This window comes from Prenolepis imparis, unplaced genomic scaffold (genome assembly GCF_030444845.1).
Source record: "Prenolepis imparis isolate NDT839.2.m4 unplaced genomic scaffold, iyPreImpa1.0 SCAF_2, whole genome shotgun sequence".
NCBI lineage: Eukaryota > Metazoa > Arthropoda > Insecta > Hymenoptera > Formicidae > Prenolepis > Prenolepis imparis.
This window is the reverse complement of record NW_028141160.1, coordinates 21,583,859-21,608,352: the sequence shown is the minus strand read 5'-3', so window position 1 is coordinate 21,608,352 and position 24,494 is coordinate 21,583,859. Positions and strand designations below refer to the sequence as shown.

The following is a 24,494-nucleotide window of genomic DNA, read 5'->3' as shown; positions in this document are numbered from 1 at the left end:
GCGCGGAAGGGGTGGCCACGTAAAGAAAATCGATTCTGAAAAAGTTAATTTTAATTAACTCAATCACGCGGATTTATGACAACTCCATTCATAATAGAGAAGCCGATGGTAAGACGACCAGAATGTTACTCGGCGGAGAGAAAAAAGCTTGCGCAAAGTCAATTACGGAAAAGGAAAAGAACCGTATACCTAAGCGCGGACCTATATGTATCTTATACACCGATATACATATGTAGGAAGGATGATATCGTTCGATAGACGTTGGCGATTCGCATTAGTGCCGCGTAATTGCTTTCGCATCGATTGTTCTTACGAGGTCAATCCTGTAAGACAGCTACGTTACACGATTCTTCGTGGGTCGGGGAAAAAAATTCGCCCTAAAACTTGCCGCCTCGCAAAACCAACTGCGATCATCTAACGCAAAGATGAAGAATGACAAATTGCGCGATACTCGTCCTCGTCGTCGCCAGAGAACTCGCGCGAGTGGATGAGAGCTTAATTGTCGGAGGAGTGTCTTACGAGAATCGGAGCAATCTTAGGCGCGCGGTATATATCCTATACCTTCGGATCGATCTTTCTTAGGTACTCGGATCGATCGAAGAGCGATTTCACGATCACTGTTCGCGCGGTTCAACTCATCGCGAATTCGCGAATCGAGAAGAGCGACTGAGACGCGATCGCCAAGACGTTCAGTGACAGACTGAACCGGACTACCGAACTACCGTACGGTTTCTCTCCTACATACACCCCGAAGGTGTTTGAGGAGGCGCCGGCCGAGGGAGACCGAGAGCCACCGAGCGCCGCCGATCCGGCTCGTTGCACCGAAAGCTCTCTCTCTCTCGAGTTATCTATCCACTCCGCAACGCACTCGTTCACGGTGCATGCAGGATACCGTGCCGTTGCGGGTGGTACGGTAATGCGGTTGCCGCAACGTGTTTCGCGAAAGAAAGGGAGGAGGGACAGGAGAGGGTAATGAAGCGCCCGCTGACCCGTCCGCTTAAGCGCGAAACCCGGTTAACATTAGATGGAAGCCTAACTGCAAATTGTATACGTCTTCAACACGTTGGATGAGAGGAATCTCCGTGACAAACTGTGCCTCGTTACCTTGTTATTCAAGATAACTCCTTTTTTTTATCACCGACTTGTAGTTTTATCTTAACGTATCATTGTGATATCGATAATTGAAGCTCTTCGTCGTCGAGTCTTAAATCTTTGTCGAGATTGGATCGTTTAATTAATTAGAATATGGGATATTCAAGCTCGCACCTACTTCTATCTCGCGTCTTATTTCATTGTCATCCTTAATCATTCTAGATATCTACTTGGATTTTTTTTCTCTGTCCTCTTATTTTCTCGCGTGACTATTGCCTGTACATTTCCGTTGTACATTTAACAGTGCTTAAAAGCGATGCTAGATCCCAGAACGCGTTTAATAAAATATATCTATTAGCGATACGTATATGAGTAACTTTCTACAGATAGTTGGTGAATATTTTATATAAACATCAATTAAATATCGCAGAGATATTTCTACTTTTGTTTCCAGTTTTTCCATCTCCGCGTCGAGGGGAGAAACGTTACGAATACCAGTATTCAACCAGATATAAACCCGCCGGTATCGATTGCGCGTAGCTCCGAGACAACGGAAACCGCGCAAGCTTTGTTTGTTCACCGAGGAGATTCGAGATAGAACGGTTAAGATAAAACGCGTCCATTAAGTCCCTTGAGAGAGAGAACGGATGGCCTTTAAGGTGAGAAGCGACAAGAAGAACCCGCGGCTGACATAATCACGAGGTAGGAGAGAACGTGACTATTACGTTCGCGCGCGCGAGAAGATTACTGTATAGCGGTTAAACCGAATAGCGATACTTGAGCAGAAATTATTAGAAGATCACCACAAGCGCCTCCTCTTCGTTTTTTTTTTTTCTCGTGTAACTCGTTAGAGAACGCACGTCTCTCTCGCGCGCGCAAAAACGTCCCGTTGCGGTATCGTCCGTTCTTGCAAAGCTGTTCGTGTCCAGGTTCGCAAGACATCCGCGACAAACCCATCAGCAGCGTGGTGACTGACTGCGAAAGTCATCAGTCCTTGATGTAAATAACGCGATCGTAAAATTCGACGCGAGTCCGAGAAGATAAATATATACCGCAATTAAACGTAGGCGATTTTTATACGAGACTTTTATACGAGATGAGGAGGTTAAAGAGAGAGAATGAAAGAATGCGGAGAAAAGAATGGACTGAAAAACGTCGCACTATTGTATTAGTGTAATTATGTGGGCGAGACGGGGTGCGGCTTCTTTAATTAACTTCGCTAATTTCTCGATTAACGCGCGACGTTCCTTCCGCGAGAAAGGGAAAAAAGGGAAGAGGGTCGGATGATGACGACGACGACGGCGATGGCTTCCCGTAAAGAGGGGTTTGCAGTTCCAAGGTATTGAAGACGTCTTACGTGTCCGACTTCGAAGGAACAGGAACACCGTCGATTTTCGATCTCTCTTCAAACTACATTCCAGCTGTTCGCGCGATTATGGATGTCGACACGCCGAACGGAGCGTGTTATCCGAAATAACATAGATGAGAATAAGACGCTCGGCATAATTGGCAGCGTAGTTTTCTTTTTTTTTTTTTACGGGATCGTCACGCAAATATTTTTCGAAGTGGATTGTGTAATATGTAACGATTAAAAGTAAATTTATCGTAAAATATATACCTCTCCACAGATTCCCATCATTAATTTTCCCTTAGCGAGACACTCGCCTTCTTTTCTATCGGTGAATCTTGCAGGGAGAGATTTTTAGACTTTTTTTCTCGTCGTCTCTCACGCAAAACCCACCTCGCACCTGTTGACGCAATTTCAACCCGTCTTGCGGTACTATTATACGGCGTAGCGTTTATTGCGTCACGCGAGAGCACTATCACGAGAGAGAATTCATAGAGGGAGGGAGACGTAGGAAACGTATGAAATTCTCGCGACCCGCCTTAGCGACGACGTCGAAGAGGACGGAAGTAAATATCCTGCGGGAAAAAGGATGTGGGCGTCGCGATGGAAAATAACGATCGCGGCCGCCCTAGAAAAACGTCGTCCTCTCGGCGGAGGACGATATTTCCCATCGTTCGAGAGACGAGGCGGATTATCGCGCGCGCGGATCGCGCTCGCACAGGTCAATTGTTCGAGGGAGAAAAAGAAAAAATTACGGAATCTTTTATTACGAGAGCGTTATTACTTCGTGCAGGGACCCCAGCGCACCTATCCGGCTTCGGTTTTTTTTTATGGGGCCGTGCTTCGGCCCCGCATCCTTCTTTACACGCTCTGATAATAATCTGTCCTTCCTGCCGCTCCGCTTTCTTTCTTCTTTTTCCTTTTTACGAGCACTTTGTTACAATTAGAGAATGTTACGGCATTTCCGGATATTGTGTGTACGGCCGATCGTAAAAATTGTCACAATCAAAATTAATATTTTGTGATAGTGTCACGAGGAAGTTGACAAAAATCTAAACGCGGTTACGTAAGATTATTATTATTTTACTCTTACTATATAGTAAAAAAAAATGGACTTTCTCAAAGGTTTTCTCAAGTTTTCTTATATAGTATAACGCTGTTCAAGGCTGTGTTATTTTATTTGATCCTAGTAGCACTTTACTCTTACTTTAGTAACGCACAGCGCGCGGAGAAAGAGAGAAAGGGAGATACAGAGGAGATAATCCTTTGTATAATAATAATAACAATTCATGTGTGTGAGATATCTTGCAGACGTGTAGAATAATCTGCACTTTTCCACGAAATACAGTCTGAATCTCTACCAACCATCTCATAGCTCGGTAGATACGGATTAATCTTGTACGTATCCGATTATCTGTCGCGTATATGTTAATGTTAACGTATCGTCGCGCCATGCGATGAGTTAACTTTAGTAATTTATACGCGGGAATAACAAAGAGAATTAACGCCGCTGTTATGATTAGCCAGATATCTCTCTCTTCCGCTCTCTCGCTCTCTTTTTCTGACTTCTATATTCCATTTCTATGTAAATTCGCGTTGCATGGCGTATAGCGCGAGAAAACTGCATAGCCGAATCTAAGGATGGCCTAAGGCGCTGCATATTTGCGGAAACGGACGTCCTCCCGACGTCGTCGACGAGTGTCGTAACGCGAAAACTTGCTTCGCATACTCGAGACAAGGGTGATAAAAGGAAGGAAGAATATCAACCGGAATGAGAGAGAAAGAGTTAGCCCGTAGCGACGTTTCTCTTAAAATCCATAAATGCGCATTGAATGAAATATTTATTTCAAAATGCAAAATTGAAAGAGTTATTATACATCGTTAAAATAGATAAGATATTGTTTCTCTCTATGAAAAATTTGTGACATTTTTAAATAAACCTTAAATATATGCTAAAAATAATAATCAATATAATAAATATTAATTAATAAATTTTAATAAATTTATATTTATTATTATTATTATATATTCATATTTTATTATATTTTATTATATTTTATTAATTTATATATATTTTATTAATTAATTTATATTTTACTATCGATTATATAATATCAATATTAATTAATATTAATATTATACAATGAAAACTAAAATATTTTTTTATTTCATTTTAATGTTTCATCATTATATATCTATGGAAATGAAAATTCTACTTTGACATACACGATAAGACAAATTCGCTGGGCAGTCAACGTGTTAATATCCACTTGATTACGAAATAATAGTTTTCCTCAAATAATTTGCGTTATTAAAAACTCCTTCGATATGCTAATACAGTAATTTAAAAGCCTTTTTTAAATTCAATCGATTATACATTCTATAAGGCGATAAACTTAAAGAGAAGACGCATAAATGAAATAAAATGTCGCTGTACGGCGTTAATCTACGCCTCGTAAATTCGACATCGAACCTGCCGATCGGACGACGGAGGAAAAGCAAAGAACGCGCAAAAATTGCACATCTTCCTCGATGGCATAACGCGTCTCGGCGGTGGTTAATTGCGGCTGACAAAGAAATTCCCAGGTGCGAACCATGAGATACGAAGAGGGAAATGATAGAGAGAAAGAGACGGAGAAGTTGAGCGAACGTGCGCTCACGCCAAGGATTATCGGCATGCAAAGACAATTTGCCTTGGATAATTGCGCGTCTCGTTGACTTTTCATCAGCGCGAATGTTGCATCAACAAGCAGGGAGTATCTCAAAGTTTTTTATCGCTCGATATATGTATACACAATCTTCTTTCAGATTCGTATATCTTCAAATACTCTCTCTGCCGGCGCTTCTCTCTTTCCTTTTTAGCTTCGCGAGAGTGAATCGCGTCGTTTATTATGCGTTGCACAAACGAGACTGCAAAGTCTCGCTTCGCAGATTTTTTTTTCCCTCGACACGCGCAAAAAATATATGACAAACTCATCATCAGAGTTTATAATAAGCATGAGAGAGATGGATGTTCGCCAAGCGATTAACTGACTCGCGCACGCAATAAATAACGAATCTAATATTGCGATAGAGAGAGAGAGGGAGAGAGAGAGCTGACCAGTATCGAAAATATAAATATCAAGAGAGAAAGATAAATCGTCGACGACTTACCTTATTCGCGAGGTCCAGCATATTTCCGGTTCCGCCGGCGGCTGCTTCCACCAGCTTCTGAAGGCTATGAGGTTCCGGCGACAAATCACGTGCACCGCTGTCGAATTCCCAACTTTCATGTCGTCCCGACACGGTTCCTGAAATAGAAATTACGCGCGTATCAGTAAAGGGCAAAGATCTTGTTCGCCTTTAACGCCGAGAAATATGAGCAAACACGAGCAAAGTGATTTGACGGATATGTTCTTTTGAGATTCAACGATGAATAAGGAAAAGAAGATAAAATGCTCGAAGCCTCTATCGTTTAGCGTCGAAAATGTGTATCGCTAAAGTAAAACAATCGGACATTTTATTTGTCCTTTTTCTCTCAAGTCCTTTTCAATGCCGTGTAACCAGACTTTACGTCTCGCCGGCGACGGGGAATTGTGTGCGAGAAATGGAAACGCCCGGCGCAATATCCCAGGTTGCCATTTCCAATTCATTCATCGATCTCGCGATATCGTATTACACGTGATCGGGATATTACAAATGCTACCGCAGTGTTTTCCGCGTTCATCCCGCATTCATTGTTCCATCGATCATCAGTCTCGAACAAATAGCGCGCTCGTGACACACGCAACATATATACATATACACACGCCAGATACACATATGTACGTATATTCGCGAAATAATATCCGTTATGGAATATCCCACTTTGACGTATATTTTGATAAGCATACGCGACATTTACATTCCTGCGGAGAGTCGGCGAGAATATATAAATGGCACCTTGTTACTTTTCGCGAAATTTCCGCTCCTGCTCCAAGAGAGATTTATTATCGCGAGAGCAGGAAGGTGTCGCGGAAATTTGAAGAGATATGTATGTAATTCTTACCGAGGCTGTTGTCGCTGCTGGTGGGCAGGTATTCCGGTGTGTGATGCGGACTGCTTCGCCGTTTGCCGGCCCTCAGCGCCTCGATTTCCGGTCTTAGGGCCAGACGTCGCCTGAGGAACTCCTGATAGGAAATGCGACCCTGCTCGTCCGCGCCCAATTCCCTCATCAATTCCTCCACCGAATTCTCGAGGTTCAATTCCCGGCATACCGTCAATAGGTCCTGGCTGAAAGTTCACAAGACGTGTCGTTAAGAATATATGTATCTGTTCAACTTTGTATCGTCGGGAGCTTAGTTACAGAGAGGCCGCGAGTTTATAACACGAATCTCTCAATCGGCGAGGATAAAGTTTGATTATTGATATATCTATCCTGTTTCGTTCGAAGATACGTATATGTACGTTGCTTACGGAAACGCTGTAGAGATCCGTTTAGGGAAATTCTTCTCGTGACTGTCGTGATCGCGTGATGATGGGAGTTTCGGCCGTTTAACGCGAATCGCAAATAACAAACCGTCGCACAGTATCGCGTATTAAGCGAAATGTGTATTACGAAGACTAAGTACTATATCTCCCTAATGAATAATTCATCTCGTGAATAATTCATGCATCAGACAGAGGCACGGCGCGGAAAGATGAGGCACGAAACAGTTAAAAGTGGAAAGGCACCGCTGCGTTCGCCATGTATATAATTGTCCCATCAATATATATATACACATATATCCAAAGAAGAGAGAATATATATTTTAATAATCCATTATGTAGATGCGATCGCGGACCACGATCCGATTCGTCCGACGTATACACAGTAAACGGATCTACGACGCGAGATCGCTCTATCCCGAGGAAGAGGAAGAGCTCTGCTCTCCCATTTTAACGATACTGTCGAGATTCATTTAATTAAAAGGGACGGCCGCTGGCGCTTGTCATATCATCCGCGCGATCGCATTACGATGCTCAAATAATTGTCTAACCAGCTGGAAGGACGAGAGCAGGCCTGTCACTCTTGATTATCGGTCGCGCCGCGACGCAGCGAGGAACAGCGCGATTCGCGTCACGCGAACTAACGGCGGGGTTGAAAGAGAGACAGAGGCGAAACCGTTCCGTTGCACCATCCAGTGGCGCTAGGTCGACAGGACAAAATTAAAGATTCATCAGTTACAGAGCCGTCTGCCGCGCCAGCACGGAGAGAGATATCCTCGGAAAATCGTTAAACCGTGGCTGGCCCCGTGATTTCGTCCTTCGCACGTCTAGACGTGAAAAATTTGCGACGGCAGCAGTCATCCGCGCGATTTGTGGAAAATTACAAGATTATTTATTATAATCTGGAGATATAATAATTCGCATGCTTATTCGAGATGATAAATGAGGTTTTAAAGAATTGTACAATCTCTTGCGTCAATTTATTATGGCCATGCTTTTTCATTTTCCCCATTTTCATAAATTATGCCAATATTGTGGCATGTTAATGTAATTAAAAGTGTATTTCTGGATTATACTTTTATTGGCAAACTTAATATGAATTTATTTCTGAAAAGTGGAGTGGCAACAATGACATATCATATAGCTCTGTGCTGATGCTAATACTTGTAAAGAAGAGTAATGTTAGAAAAGTATAATTTAATATTACAATTATTAATTGGCTCGATAATTAGAAATTAAAGGTAATAAATATTAGGCCTTTTCTCGAGCAGGAAATAAATAAAGTGACGATGTTGATATGTAGTATTGAAACTACTTGGTATACTTGCCAAATCTTGCCTCAATACCTTCAATACTACATATCAACATCGTCACTTTATTTATTTCCTGCTCGAGAAAAGGCCTAATATTTATTACCTTTAATAATTTAATATATTCTTACTGACACAAAATCGTCGATTAATTTTACGTGATTAATTATTAGATGAATCAATTTTTCACTGCTATTTTAAATATTAAAAATGAATAATATTCTTGCTGATATTTCTTAGAATCATTTTAAGAAATTATCAAATAAAAATGGACAACCATTTTATAAAATGAGAGAAAGAGAAAGGACCTTCCATCTGAAGCAATTGCAAAAGTGTGAAGATTTAATTATTTCATAAAAATTCAACATTTAATAAATATAAAGAAAAAAATCATTTGTGCTGATATTTTATTAAAGTGGCTATAATACTAAACTGACCTATATACTTTAAACGTTTTTGTCAACATATTTCAAATGAACTCCTTTTATACGGAAGATCTACACATAGTTTCCATCGTTTTTCACGGACAATATACGTATGATAATCGTGTATGGAACGCCGGTTATCAAAGCTGAATCCTAAGTAAGGTCAGAGGGTATCCATCTCTATCACTCTCATCGTCGAAACAATAGCGCCGCCGGTTTAGGGACGACCATTGCGAATTAAACGTCACGCATTAATTACGCCCTCTCCTCGCACGCCGCCTGCGACGTGCGATATTAATGGATTACATATATAGCTTCGTCGTCGGCGCGAGCTCGCTTCCGGCTATATAAACGCTTGTCCTGTAAGCATCGGAGACTGCATCGGAAGTTTAATTGATACTTGCGGGCGTTGCACTCGAGCGAGAGTTCCACGCAATTGATGCACACTATTATATGCATCACAGTGAGTTTCATCGACCGAATATAGTTAACTTTGATTAAAGTTATTTGATTAAAGTGTTCTGAAGTCTTTTATAAATTCTGATATTATAATTTCTATGAAGGATATTGTATTTTACGAAAGACGCGATACAAAATAAAAATGTCAGAATTATTATAATAGAATCACACGATTTTTTTGTTCGACATCAGTCAACTTTGTCAACTTGTTAAATAAATATATTCTAGCAATGAATTAATTTTTATCCCGACTTTTGCTCGAGACAAGACACATAACGTGGCCTTTTAAGACGCTCGTCATCAAAGGCGCGAAATAATCCTGCGCCGCAGTTCATTCGCAGATTTGTGTTTATTAATAGACAGAGAGACAGAGAGAGCGATTTTAGGATATTATGCTCTCGTATGTAAAGTACCGTCGCAGAGACAGTCCGCGATGTCCGCGTTTATGTCGGGACAGCCTCTCGAGAGTTCTAGTTTCCCAAGGTTTGAGTGACTGCATCCTCCCTCGCTCCACCCCTTGTCGTTTTTCTTGCACGCGTCACCGACGTTCCTTCACTTCAAATTCACTTTGGGTTAACGCGACGCGAGCTGCACTTTGCCTCGTTTATTATGAACAAGCGAGAAAGATCGCAGCTAAATGACAAGACATACAGAATGCGTATCCAAAATTAGTATTTGTAAAAAATATAAAAATATTACTTTTATCTTTTCAGTAAAACGTATCTCTTTGTGCATGTTTTGATAACCGTATGATAATCGAATTAAGCAGTACAAGGAGATTGGTACGGTGAAGATTATTTATATGCAAAAAGAACATGAGATTATCTCTTATTAATTTTGTAATATTTAAAGTCACATTTTTCCTGTAAACGAAACCGGAAATAAGAATATTTTATTCCGCAGCATCGACTTAATCATCTTCTTGTCAATTGTCACCACAATCTCGGACACATTCTATACATCATGAGACGATAAGTACCTACCAAAAATCTGATCAAATAATATAATTTTTAGAATCTTTTTAGAACATTTAAAATATATAATTAAAAAATAAGAAAAGAGATAAACATAAAAAATCACGAGAGAGTTTAATCAGCACTTTCTCAATTTGGCGCTACTTTAAAATTAAATCATCAACTTTTCATAAATTATCAGAGAGAGAGAGAGAGAGAGAGAGAGAGACTGACGATGGCCACAAGCGATTATTAAAATTCAATTAGATCGCGAAGAGAGAATTTTAACGAGGAATATATCACGTCTGCGAGAGAGAGGATCCCGCGCGCGACGTCGACGGCGCGCCAAGTGTCACTGCGAGTAGACGCATTTCGCGTTCGCGCTGCGGTTCGGGAAGAGGCAAAGCGAAAGAAAAATCTATCCGCATATCGTTGCCGGCGTGAAAAACAAATGCAACTTAATCCCACTGCAATGCACGTCACTCTCGTCGTCCCGTCGAGTCCCATTCGCCGCGTCGCGCGTGCGGTTTTACGCCAGACACGCGAGCTTATTTTAAATGCACATGTACGTACGTCGCTCCTTCTCTCTTTCTGTCTCTCCGTGTGGGTCACCTTTCCCATGAAGAAACCGTTTGTACGTACACGGATCGGAATGAGCGACAGATCATTGCGACAGCGAGAGAAAAGCTTATAAATATTTCATTAGCCGTTTTTATTGTTTTTCTCTTCTGCAATCTTCTAATTAAAATTTATCCTTGATGAATGTGTCCCTATTTCTAATTTCTCTAAATTAAAAATACTTTTATGATCGTTTTTATTAACTTTTAATATTCACAATTATTCATGATCTCTCTAATATTCAGTGTTTGCTGTTATCTAAATAAAATTATATAGATGATCATCTAGATGAAATTTTGGCGTTATCTTAGCTTTATATAGATAATTAAAAAATGTATTATCTATATCTGCATCTTAGATTAAAAAAAGTGTTATCTTTACTAAATTATCTAAAATAATATTCAGATAATTTGATTTAGAGTTTCATAGCACATGAAAATATTTTAAGTATAGTAGAACTTGAGCAGTAAACGATAAAAACTTATAAATAAAAAAACTATGAATATATTTTTATATCTCTTTTATAATTTCCATTTTTTTAATTTTACATTACATTTTTATTTATTTACTTTTTTTAACTGTTTACATAAGTGATTTTAAAAATAATATTATCTGGAAGTTATCTAGGTGAATCGTCATATAATTTTATCTTTTATCTAGATACATTTAAAACAAAATCATCTTCATCTTATCTAAGATGAATATTTTTATCTCATCTTTATCTAGCTAATTTTAAAATCATCTAAGCACAACACTGTTAATATTACATTTTTCTTTATAAACTGGAAACTGTTGAAATAATGAACGGTCGGTTATTGCAACAAGTGAGAGAATCTAATAAATATCCTATATGTTTTATTAAATAATCTTCTGCAAATGTAATATATTTATGATTTATTATATCGTTAATTCTCGTTAATTTTTATGATTGCAATTTTTTATGATTAAACTCTCTCCCTCTATCTAATATTGCGAAGATATTTTTTTATATAATAATCACGAATCGAAAAACATTGAGAGGGTGGAATAATTATTCAACGCTCGCGGATCATGTTTTCTCTATCGCAACGCGATAACGTATTAATTTACTCGAGCATTATCTGGAAATAAATGTAAAACACTCGATCGCGAAACGTATGGCGCACACGCGTCGCGTATTTATACAAGCGGCAATTAAACGGCGCCTCCTCGAACAACGTCGAGTGCGAAATAAATTTGCCGCCACGTGGGAAACGATTGCGTTGTAATACGCGGTGTATTATCGGCATCGATGTGTGCGATTCGCTCGATGAGAAAAGTGAATTTAACGGCTCGTTTAATTTCTACTCCCTATTGTCGCGAGTGACCTTCCTCTCTTCCCCATCCTTCTTCTTCCCTCCCTTTTCGATATATTTTACGATTCAATCGATTCGATTAATTTTCGCGCGAGTTATCCTCTTTCTCTTTCGTGTTAAAGAGTAGAGAAATAAGCTCTGTTGCATCAAGCACGCTTAATACGAGTATTATATACGCTAAGAAAATTTACGGGGACGGAGATGAGAGGAAAATGAAGGATACGATTCGCGCGACGGTTGGATGGATTGAAATTATCAGCCGAGGACGCCGTCGAGAGGACTTTCCGGGTCTTGCAGAAAATTCCGAGGGAATATACGAGCTTGTGTCGATATTGGACGTGGCGCGCGATTGGATCAAAACTCAATTTCGTGCCTCGACCTGTAACGCGGTGATCTCGTTACAGTCCTTTCCCGTTTTCCGATCCAGCGAATTCTCTCTCTCTTCTCTGCCTTTACTTTTAATCATCGCTCGTGAAACAGCGCGTATGTAGAAAGAGAGAACGAGAGACGAGTCAACCTAAAGCATCGAAAAAGCACCGAATAAAAGAAAATTTAAGGCCGAAAAATATCAAAGAGACGGTAAATATAGTAAAATATAATGATGTCTTTGTGGAGTTAACATTCCACTCGTAGAATTGTAATACAATTGATAAAGAGTTCTGGAACGATCCAGCTTCGCGGCAAACTTTATTGTTTTGGAGAAACAAGTCCTGGGCTCGATTTAAAAAGCCGAACACGCAACGGGCCAATAAAGCGGCATATAATGTTGAGAGATGTGAAACTCTCGTGCTACACAATACGCGACAGCCAAGATCTTGTTCCCGCGTTAAAATGTTGCTTCTCAAACCTGATTGTATACCGATACGAGATCATTGTTCCGGAGATTTTGCCGCGTGAGATTCGCAGAAAAAGGCTTTCCACGCGGACGAGAAACGCGATTAGGTTCCTATCACGTCGCGCGGCCCTTTGGCATCTCTCCGAAGAATCCCAAGGACCTTTCGCGACCTTTACATCAAGGTCCTCCGAGGTCGAGGTTAGAGAGAAGAAGGAGAGACGATACCATTATTTCTCATATGAAATCTCGCCTTTCGCATTTGGTAAAAAGACCTTAATAGAAAATAGAGTTAAAAATAAAGAGATAAATAAGTTTCGAAGGAAAGGAATGGGATTCTTTTCTTTTTACAAAACGCGCGGGTGGAAAATACGATACGATACGAAAGAATGCCATATAGATGCAAAAAAAAAAGGCACAAAAGAAACCAGTAGTTGCATGAGAAAACCCGAAGAGCGTCGTTTCATTGTATAAGTGTCTCGCTCTATTTCGCATCGAGAGACGTCGAATTTTTCAAAGTCCGTTATATAAAAAGAGCCTTATACCACCTTATAAAGGGCTAATCCGCCCTTTCGGAAAGAGGCGAGCTCTCGCCTTTCTCGTCGGGTCCACCGTCCCGCGGGCGCCATTAAAAACAAAACGGGAGAAAAAAAATAAAAAGAAGAAGAGAGAAACGCGGAAAAAGAGAAGGAGAAAGGAAAGGAGGGATGTTATCTAATGCGGATGGTTTTTAACGGGGTTGGGGGGGGGAGAGGAGAGAAAGAGCCCTCCTCGCTCTTCAACAAATCCGCCCGCAGCACTCCATCTCCCCCTCTTAACGACCATCTCTTTGTCAGCGCTCTCTGTCTCTCGAGAGGTTTAGATTTCGCGATAATTAGCGAGAAATCGTGTTACCCCGATTACGAGGTTGCCCAGACACCGGACCTTCGCATGTCGTCGATTATTAAAATCCGTCGGTGATTACAAATACACGATCTTCTTGTATACGATGGAATTTTGCAAGAGATCTATCTCTCATACACACGAATTTTAGCGCCACGATCAAAACGATAATGCAATTAATCTCGGAATCTCTGACTGATATTAATAATTCGGCGACGAGAGACGCGGGACCTTGACGTCGCCAGTTATGATATCGGCGTATCGATCGTCAGGATTCATCAAATTTACAACGGCTCCGAAAATAATTCGTTTAACGCGAAGGTCTGTCCGTCGAGCGCGTTCGTCAGTTTTTATTCCGAAAAAAAGTACCAATAAAAGATGATGCCTTACCCCTTAAAACAATATGCTCTCGTCTTGTAACGCGTGTTAACAATTTCGTAATTATGTATCATATTAATCTAATTAATACAAATTCATCTAATTAATAATAATTCGTACATTATCTTCATTCAGACTCCGGGATAGCAGAGAGAGAAACAAATAAAGGTTCTGTAATCCGATAGAGAATCATGCATGATGACGCGTCGACAACAAAACGAAAATTTTCAGCGGCACGGTGGGATATGTATTCCCTCCTGGTCAGAGGAGAGAGGCGTAAATAACGATCACTGGTCGGGACGATTTCGAGATTTATCGCGGCTGAGTCGAAGCGAGATAAACGGGGATACAGGAGCAAGCTGCCGCGCGTAACGAAATTACGAGTGCGCGTAAAAATGGCCGGCCGTGGAAATGATTTGAGGGAAGTGTCGCAAAAATTGCAGCGATTTTTTGAGGTCAATTTTCACGCAGGATGTACGGATAAAAAAAAGAATCGACGACAGCGAAAATAATACAATTATAAATAAATATAACACGGAAAATAATACATTATAGTTACCATATAACTACATTTTAGATATCCCTGTATTACATTTGAAATTTAGTTATCATATCTTAATTAAGTTATCGTTTACTAGAGATCCTTGTTAAATTATAGTTAAAAATATTATTTACCATAGCTAAAATTTAATCATGACTAATATTATAGAGACATCTAAAATTTAGCTATAATAGCTAATATTTTTTCCATATTATATAATTTTTAAAAATATAATAATCTCTTTATCGTTCTTTCTCCGGCTCTCTTACACGATTCGTCTCTTTACTCCCTTTCTATTAAAAATCGAGTACGGTACGAAAAAAAATGTGCGAGTAGCTTTGCTTTTTTTTTTTTTTTTTCAAGTCCCGAGGACGAGGTATCGATTTGAACGTGCGCCGTTCTAACGCGATATTTCTTTTGGAGAAATCTTTCGCAGAAATTTCCTTCCACTATGTTTACGTACCCTGTTGCGTGCAAACAAGTTCAGGTAAGTCGCCCGTTGCACATCCTACTATCCGGTTAACTTAGACGTCGCAGTCGAGAAAATTTGAGAATTGTCACGAAAACGTCCCGTCGCAAATATGTTTATCGAATCTAAATTTCGTACAATGACAATTTCGAAAATGACAAGTTATTAAACAAGCATTTTTATCAATGATAGTCTTGTGATATTGATTTTTTCCGCTGATATACATAATTTTTGTCCTCGCATCTGAATTCTACCAGACGCCGTTAAATTTTCGCGAACGTTTTCGAAATCGATCACTTTTACCCTTGAATATCAAGTGAAACTTCTCTCCGGAGATTCCTCTCGCGATAGAAAAGCTATTCGGAGAAAGAAAATTATTATTCATAAAAAAAGAACTGTATCGCGTGGGAAATTTATTCGTAAAGTAAATCGCAGGAACTAAGACGGTGGGAAAAGAAGAAGAAAAAAAAGATATCGAGGAAATGTAGTCACGGTTCTTACTGGAGCAAACGATCACTCGTTTTTCTTTATTCCTTCGCATTATTCCGTAACGGAACAGCCCAAAATTTTACGTTTACGAGCCGCTTTCGTTCACGGAAATCTGTTGCATCCCGGGAATGAGTGCAGCTCGTATTCCGCGCGCGAACCGACTGTATTTTACGCGATAGTAGAAAGGCATATAGCCGAGGGGGGCGAGAAGAGAAACAAAGACAATAAAGAAGATGAGGAGGGGGGACAGTATACGACGGGGGATTAGAAGGAAGAAAAACGCGAGGGGCGAGGGAGAAATGCCGATAAACGAGTCTGCAAACGGTGGTTGCGCGCGAAGGAGTGCTAGTTCGTCGTATAAAACCCCGAAACGAAAAGGGAGAGAAGACGAAGCGAACCCGATCGCGGGTTGTAGCGTGACTCACTTGCCATAAAATCGCGGGGGAGGAGAGGGACAGGGGAGAAACCAGCCCTCTTCCCGTTCGCCTCGGGGCCAACCCTTGGAATATCGTTCGAGGGTGTCTCTGTGCATCGACGAAATCGACCTTCCTCTTCCCTTCTGTTATCAGTCCGAGAAACACGCAATCTACTTTTCGTGGCCGTGAAACGCCAAACTGCACCCCGAAAAGTTAGGTCATCGGGCTTCCTGGCGTCAATCCGACTAACTGTCCGAAGACTCGACTCTCACGTCGACAAATAGCGAGCGTTTCGTTATTTTATCTCTCCCTTAGAGAGAAGGAAAAATGTTTTTGTAGATGATAAAAAAATTATCTCGTAGTTTTGCGAGAAGGAATTTGTCGTAAAAGGTACAATTGGGACGTCCTAAATTATCATACGTATATATATACTTGGGGAGAAGAAGCTGATGAAACTTTGTGTGTAAAAAGTATACGTGCATCGCGCGTTTCACAGTTCTGAGGTGGCGAGCGAGGATATAACGAGGTTACGAAAGCGCATCACGTAATGAATGCCAACGAGTCGGGAAATAATGTTTCATCTTTCTCGTCCTTTTCGCGGAGGAGAAAGGAAGAGGGAGAGAGAAGGAGAGAGGAATTCTCGGGTTTACTCTCTTAATTTGTTTGTAGAACGCACGCGCTCTCCTCCTCGTCTCATCCCTCGTCCTCGAGCTCCTTAACTCGATAAAGCTCGCTTATAAAACGTAAAAATACATATGAGACTAGCTGCCACACACGTATCGCACAGCTATCTTTCTCTTTCTCTTTTACCCCTCATGGAAATAATATGAAGGGATAAATGAACGCGCGCGTGCACACGCGAGAGGAGTCGCGAGCCGAATGATCGCCATAAAATACGCGGCGACGACGTATTCGACGTTGCAATAAATTATTGCTCGTTAACGAATCGATGTTATATCCCTCCCCTCCCCGCCCCTCTCTCTCTCTCTCTCTCTCTCTCTCTGGAGGCGATAATTAACGACGTAAAGGCAATTATTATCGCGCGCGGGGGGACCGGCGGTTAATTTATAAATCATTCCAACCGTTCCAATCACGCAGATGTTGCCCGCGACCTCGAAACCGACCAAGAGGATTTATTTATCTCGAGACAATCGAGAGAGATTCGTTAACGGCGCCAACAACGGCGCGGTAATTTCTCGGAAGATCCGATCATTTTATCGTATACCACACGAACAAAACTAGATCGCCGACGATAAATCTCGTTCATGAGATTAAAGCTCGAGCAGCAGACACTCGTGCTCGCATGCTGCTTCTCCGCCCTATCTTTCTCTCTCTTTTTCTTTCTGTCTCTCTTCTCGCGAACGCGCATCTTAATTCAATTTTCTTCAAATGACTCTCTCGATCTGCTAAAAAAAAAAAGAGCGTAAACGTAATTGTCTCAATTTTTGACGGAGAGTCTCGTTAAATCTATGTCGACATATCATGTGACTTGGACAGATCGAATAAATTTTTTTTTTGAAAATATTGGCAATTATCGCCACCCTATCCCTTAGTTGCGTTCAATTTAGATAAAATAAAAAGTCACTTTTAAATTAAATTTCAAAAAATCTGTGAACGCAATTGTCTCGATCTTTGACGGAGAGTCTCGTTAAATCTATGTCTATCCGACATATTATGTAACTTGGACAGATCAAATAAATTTTTCTTTGGAAAATATTGGCAATTATCGCCACCCTATCCCTTAGTTGCGTTCTATTTAGATAAAAAAAAGCATCACTTTTAAATTAAATTTCGAAAGCTTTCTGCGATCAACAGAAAGTCATCCGTTTTTATTTGCATAAATACGAATCGATGTGCATGGAAAAAGCACGGATAAATAAAGAGAGAGAAGCTATATGGCATCGAGTCGATTTCTCTCGCCTGCCTTCCACACATATAAATGTAGTTTGCGTAGCTTATGGCGCACGTAGAGCGAGAGAAGAGCGGAATCCGTGTAAACATTACATGCGTATAATAAATACAGAGATCGTGCGTGGTGTTAGGTAACCCGTGTATAATTTTGCCTACGTAAGTTTACCTCCGACCTACCAGGTAAGAACCACCGGGAGGAGCGAAATGGACCGTAATGTTCGACGAGCGCAATAAAAGGTGCGGCTTCATCGGAAGGGAATAAGAGCGCGAGTTCGCGGGAGGAGGAACGCGCGATATCGAGGGCCTCGTCGAGCGAAGCCCCTTTGCGAAAAAAAAAGAAAAGAAAAAAGCCGACGAGGGGGAAACATATCGAGACATGGATAACGATGGAAACGAGCGAAAAAAAAGAAAAAAAGAACATATATAAAACAACGCAAGAAATCATTATCCGATAGGATCTAATTTACGAACCGGAAAACAAAAGTACAAGGGATATCTTGTATAATTCACCGGATGTTATAATATGCTGTCGAATAAAAACGAGAGAGAAGAGAGCGTTTTCTCGAGTCGCAAGTTTTACGAAACGCAGAGACGGCTGCTAAATAATTCGATACGCGAGAAAATGTTTTTCAGTCGAGAAAAATCGACGAAGGCGGATGAAGAAGGGAATGATGAAGTTTTACGCCGTTAATACAGTTCGCGTCTCGGAGGAGAGAAAGAGAGAGGGGTCTGCTCGTAAATTATCGCAAACTTATTATTGGACGCGTTCTATTACTGCGGCGATCCCGACAGTTTAGTTTACTCGCCAAAGTTGGTGCGCATCAGGATAAAGAGAAATAGACGACGACGCTAACCGGCCGGCCGTCTCTCCCGTTAAGTCCCGGGAGAGTCGACGGCGAACACTCTCGTCGCGCTCGCGGCAGAGGGAGAGCCGAGGCTTCTAATTAATTGAAGAAATAATTAAAACGCACGTGCCAACGGCAGGCGCGGTCGCGTCAACGCGCGAGAGCTCTTTCCATTCCGCGATATCAGCCACTGCTTAATTTCGGAACCGCCAAGATTTTCGCGCGTCCCGAATTCGCCGAGAGGAACATATGTATAACACACATGTGTACACTGAGAGAATTTTCTCTTAAAATTTACCGTAAAAATCATGTAATCGTGGAACATTATGGTATGGAAAGAATTTTATGAGAATTTTTCTGATTAATATTTTTATCACAATAAAATATAAAACATGTTTGATTAATTTTATTAAACTGCATAGTAAAATTAATCAAATATATTTTATATTTTATTGTATAATTAAATATTATTATTTTTATTGTGATAAATATTAATCAGAGAAATTCTCATAAAATTCTTTCCATACCATATTGTCTCACGATTATCATGATTTTCAGGGTAAATTCTAAGAGGAAATTCTTCTCTGTGTACCATTCGGAAAAATTCAACTCGACTGCGATTTTATATACTGTATTACTTATTTTTATATACAGAGGGTTTTAGGAGGGTGTTTCAGCATTCTAGGATATGATTGTATACATCATTTTATTAAATAAAAATGTTTATATAAACGTCTGTCCTATTCTGAACTGTTATAAAGATACAGCGTGTTCAATCTTAAGAACAAATACATTCATTAACTTAGTAAAACCAGTTCAATGAATAATATTATATTAAAAATTTTCAGCATTTTCTGTTATCATGGTTACAAACATTAAATCACATTTGATAATATATATTAGTTAAAATTTTTTGATGTAATTAAGATGTCTCATATTCACTTATCCCTAAGTTACTATATTAATTAATTTAAATTATTATTTATTATTATTAATTATTCAAATTTTAATTTGTAAGCTTAAATGTAATTATTTCATAGAAATATAGTTCTACTAAGTTAATAAATGTATATTCATTCTTAAAAAATTGAACATGCTGTAGCTTTATATAACCGTTCGTAATAAAACACATGTCTATATGAACTTTCTTATTTAAAATGATGTATATACAACCATGTCCTCTAGAACGCTGACCATTCCTCCTGTATATATAATCTACTTTATTATATAATTTATATTTTATATCTCTATTTTTGTTCAGGAGAAATCCAGAGTTTAATCTTGTAGAAATTCCGTTCGAGTTCTTCGACATTTCCTTTCAGCGCTAATCATCGAATGAAAATAAATCGAGGGCCGCGATCGATAGCAACCGGAGGGATGCTCCTCTAAAGAATGGCTCGATATATCTCCTTCAATCTCGCAGATACAATTATTCTTGAGAACCGACTCACCTATCGATGTACCCGTCGCCGTCGCCGTCGCAGGCCTGGAACAGCTTCCGGACGCGTTCCTCGTCGCAAATGGAGCCCGTCTCGCTTTCGGCATCCGCGGTCTGCGACATCTTCTCACTGGAGATGCTCGGACTCGGCCGTCGTCATCGGTATTCTTCCCGCCGATCGGTGCCATCCGTCGTCGCCGCGCCTCACATTCGCGCCCGATCGTCCGCCGCGTGCCGAATCTTAATTCGCGCCCGCGCGAAGAGATCGATGCTCTCGCGGCCGCCGCCGAAGCGCGTCTATCTTCTCGCGGCGACACGCGACGACGCGTGCCGCACGCACATCGTCGCCACGAGTATCACGTCAGAAAAATGCGCGTCTCGCTCCGAAATGCTGCGGGAGAAACGTCACGAAATATTATAAGTCATCTTTTTATCGTCAGAAAATATTTACGATTAATTCTATTTTATTATTTTTCTCTGGATTCACTATATTCTCTCACAGTGTATTATTATTTAAAACTCGAGGAAGTAACTGACAATTTGAAGTTGTCACGAAATTGAAATTATCGAACAGATTATAATTACGATATATATCGATATATCGATATATCTCACTCACCTCGCTGTTGCAACTGATCCGCGATTGACCCGATTGATTCTTGAACGAGAGATGGGAGTCGGACATTCGATCGAGCGCGTGTCAACGGCACGCGGGACTCGAGTCGACGACAGATCCCTCGGTCGCGAGGAATATTCCGGATCCGGTCGGACGTGCTCGGCAATGTACGTGGCGGTCGGAGGGGAGGCTATCGCGACACGCGTTCCATCCTCGTGTCATCGGCGTGTATCTCGTCGCCGGAATTCCGGAGAACGATACTCGCTCGCCTCTCTACTCCTCCTTCCCTCTCTTTATCTCTCCTTCTCGTCCCCGCGGACGGAATTTGTTCGTCGACGCGGTAGGCGCCGCCGCCGTTCTATTTTTGGACGCGCTCGGATGCCACCCGCGATCTCGCGCCTGCGATCGTATATGCGCGGGATATAAACAGATATCAGTCAACGGAATCACACGGCGATGCGATACTCGTTGCAGGCTTCGAATATACGTCTCGTTTCGCACAATTCGGCTCTCTCTCGCGACGAATGATCATCCGGCGATGTTTCGCGATTCTCTTACGCACTGCGAAAACCCACCATCCGCGTCCGTTGTCGTCGCGGTATCAACGAGTCACTAACCTAACCCTAACCTCAAAACCGGAGCGGCGACCCTTACCCCAACCGTGACTGATAAAAACTATCGATTGAGTTCGTCGCGGTCGAAAACCTTCGGTCGGCCGATCGCGGCGCCATCTAACGTGTCGCGATAAAGTTACGTCGACAGATTACGGCTGCGTGGATAAGTACAGATACAGTCCGCAAATGATGGCAATGATAGATGTAGCATTACGAAGCGAAATTATTAAATTTAAAAAATGCCTTTTTTAAATTTAATAATTAAGTTTTTTATGTTCTTCATTTAATTCTTCGTCTACCGAGTATCTCGAAAATCTCTTGAAAGGCGATGCTCTTATATTCGTTTATTTCTCCTACACACAACTAATAAAATATTATAGATTTATTACAGCAAATATTTGACACATATTGCGTTCAATGTATGAACGGCGCGATAAAATACAATATACTGCGCAGCGCAGCAAGAGCATCCCCTTCTTCCTTTTATTACATACAATAAAAATATGACGGTTTTCGAACCGATAAAACAATCCGGCAACAATCCAACATTTTTATTAAGCCAGATTAGTCAGCGGCTTTAAGTTTCTCGATTAATGTGGGCAAGAGCTTTTTCAGCTTCGCGACATCGTGGCTGAAACCCCACATGATGCATCGTGTGTGCTCCACGGTGGGCAAATCTCGAAATTTGGCATCCGTGTCGAACCATTGAACGAGGTTCTTCTTTATGTGATCCACCAATTCTCGTAGATGCTCGTTCCTCTTCACGTCCCACGTAACATCCGATTGCGGAACTCGGACAGATCTGAGTTTCTTGTAATCGCCGTCCGCCTCTTCGTAGACTCTGTAAAAAAAATCGAAATTTTTTATATTTTTTAATCCTTTTACAATTTTCTTATCGATCGAATGAGACTCACTCGAGGAAGCCGTTGTCTTCGATACCGTATCGTTCGGCTAGAAGTTTAAAGGCCCGCACGATGTCGATCGCCAGATAATTAAAGTTCTCCTTCGACCGGCCGTTCACATTGTAATCGGTGATCCAGTTCTCGAAGACCTCCACGGCTTCCGTCATGTTCTTGATCTTCTGCTTATCCTTCGTACACGATATCACTCTCTCGGCTCGCTTTATTAGACCGCTGATCGCATGGAACTGATACGATATATCTCTGCCCTCCAAAGACTTGATGCTCAGCAAAGCTTTCTCCTTATCCTTGAAACTTAGCGCGTTCTCCGATTTGTCGTTCCGCTGATTCTCTTCAACTCCCGGTGAACGTTTCGCAAACTTTTTCTCCGGCTCGCTATCGCTGCTCGAGGAACTATCATGAGCTCTTTTAGCGCCTCGATGTTCCTCTTCCATGTCCGCGTCATTATCGTCCTCGCCGAATTTTTCGCGCACCTGAGTCACCAGTTTCTTCAACTTTGCGGGGTCAGGACTGTACGCGAGTACGATGCATCGCGCGTGTTCCTTCGTCGGTAGTCCCCGAAGATCACCCACGTCCGTCTCGTACCATTGCATGTGCTCGTCCTTGATCTTGCCGATAATCTCCTTCAAACGCCTGTTCCTCTCGATATCCCACGTAATGTCTCTGCCAGGCACTTTCGCCGTCCGCAGACCCTTGTAGTCGCCCTTCTCGCTCTTGTACGCCCTAGTGAAAATCTATATCAGTTCATCGAATCGTCTCGAATCTTTATCGTAAAAAAAATGCGAGTTCTTACCTGAAAAATTCGTCGTTCCACACGTCGTACTTCTTCGCGAGACCACGGAAGGCCTCGATCGTTTCGATCGGCAAATACGCAAAGTTTTCTTTTCCCCGATTATTCTCTTTGTAATCCGTCAGCCAGTCCTCGAAGATTTTCAGGGAGTCTCGCAGATTCGCCAGCTTCTCTTCATCCTGCGTGATCTGCAAAGTTCTTTTCGTGCGACTGACGAAACTCGTGATTACGTGATATTGATAACTGATGTCGCGGCCATCCAGAACTTTCAGAGTATCAAACGCTTTCTGTTTGTCCTTGAAACCCATGGCTCCTGCAATTTCCTCCTGCTCGGTGGATTTGGACTTGGCCATTTTAATCTATATATATATGCGGAAAAATCATCTTGAGCTAAATTTTAGTTTTCAGCAGATGTGATGTAAATGTTATAAAAAATAAAACATGATGTCGCAAATATATGTATGTATGTATCATGTATACTCTATAAATATTAATCTATCGATTTTGGAGTAAAATCATGCGTTTATTTGTAGTTAATTGCTTCATCGCTTTAAATAGATTATCGCCGATTGGAATTCAATAAGAACATGGAAATGACGAATTACATGTTTAGCGACATTTTACATTACCGCAAAGTTAAGTTTTCGGGAAACTGGCAATGTTCATGAAGCAATCGATTCAAAGCGGCGCAGCCAATCATCAGGAGAGAACGCGCTCGGAGGCGGAGAAACAGTCAATCAGAATGCGAAGCGCGTATGTCAGTTTTATCGTTGACGTAGTCCTCGGAATTATGGAAGCTACGTGGAAAGGATCAATACCTACCCGGTAAATGATTTAATCGTTTATATTTGGCAAGTATAAGTGCGACATTCTTCTCTGGTACACGTTTTTCGATTTAACGTTCATTGTTAAAATTTCAACTGCGTGAGATATTTTTCAAACCGGAAATTTCGTTTCGAATACTGCTCTCGACACATGTGTTTAATGATATTATCTCACCAATTATTTTACATTAAAATATATATAACTAGAATTTATATTAAAATTAATAAAATACTGACGGAACAATTTAAAAAAATACTTACGGACAATTTTTTTTTTTTAGTACAGCTCTAATTATATAAATTAATCACACAGTATTATCTCAAATTGTGCACTTTAGCCGCCGTTGATCGTCATCAGTATTATCACTTGTATACGAATCTCGGATGATGTTGACGTTGTCGCTGCCACTCGCAAAGTGTGTCTAGTAGTTTTCGAATCGCAAGGTTGACGAGCCGGCTTAAGTCATCAGTTATACTTATTCAGCGAAACTTTGTCGCGTGCTGAGGAGAAGGACGGCTAACGGTATGAACGAGGGAAAGCGAG

At 41.0% G+C, this 24,494-nt stretch overlaps 3 protein-coding genes across 11 annotated transcripts in view; all 3 read right to left on the bottom strand.

The window, feature by feature from the left end:
- The window catches only part of LOC145932643 (colorectal mutant cancer protein), a 42,712-nt gene extending 21,229 nt beyond the window's left edge, over positions 1–21,483 (bottom strand). For 3 of the 6 annotated variants that reach the window (XR_014424758.1, XR_014424753.1, XM_083031749.1), the window contains exons 1-4: positions 20,806–21,483; positions 20,200–20,577; positions 6,468–6,691; positions 5,594–5,730 (exon numbers count right to left, since the gene is read on the bottom strand). Coding sequence is in view for 1 of the 6 variants with exons in the window: in XM_083031749.1 (XP_082887875.1) it covers positions 5,594–5,730; positions 6,468–6,691; positions 20,200–20,309 (471 nt within the window). In the remaining 5 variants the exon portion in view is untranslated. Of the gene's footprint in view, positions 1–519; positions 711–5,593; positions 5,731–6,467; positions 6,692–20,199; positions 20,578–20,805 lie in introns of those variants that run through there. The other 3 variants (XR_014424755.1, XR_014424756.1, XR_014424757.1) reach the window with 2 other exon arrangements.
- A 297-nt stretch (positions 21,484–21,780) lies between these two features.
- On the bottom strand, positions 21,781–24,376 carry Ude (Uracil-DNA degrading factor). 3 transcript variants are annotated; one of them, XM_083031757.1, is made up of 5 exons: positions 24,212–24,376; positions 23,756–23,944; positions 23,130–23,485; positions 22,331–23,059; positions 21,781–22,257 (listed from the first exon to the last, which is right to left on the bottom strand). In XM_083031757.1, the coding sequence occupies exons 3-5, from the start codon at positions 23,477–23,479 to the stop codon at positions 21,981–21,983; spliced, it is 1,356 nt and encodes a 451-aa protein (XP_082887883.1). In that variant the 5' UTR covers positions 23,480–23,485; positions 23,756–23,944; positions 24,212–24,376; the 3' UTR covers positions 21,781–21,980. The 3 variants fall into 3 exon arrangements, with proteins under 3 accessions (XP_082887883.1, XP_082887885.1, XP_082887884.1); XM_083031759.1 differs by lacking the exon at positions 23,756–23,944; XM_083031758.1 differs by lacking the exon at positions 24,212–24,376 and having other exon boundaries at positions 23,756–24,167.
- The window catches only part of Ets96b (ETS variant transcription factor Ets96B), a 92,029-nt gene continuing 91,746 nt past the window's right edge, over positions 24,212–24,494 (bottom strand). Inside the window, exon 16 of one of the 2 annotated variants that reach the window (XM_083031756.1) lies at positions 24,212–24,451. The gene's annotated coding sequence lies outside the window, so the exon portion shown is untranslated. Of the gene's footprint in view, positions 24,468–24,494 lie in introns of both variants that reach the window. The other variant, XM_083031754.1, reaches the window with a different exon arrangement.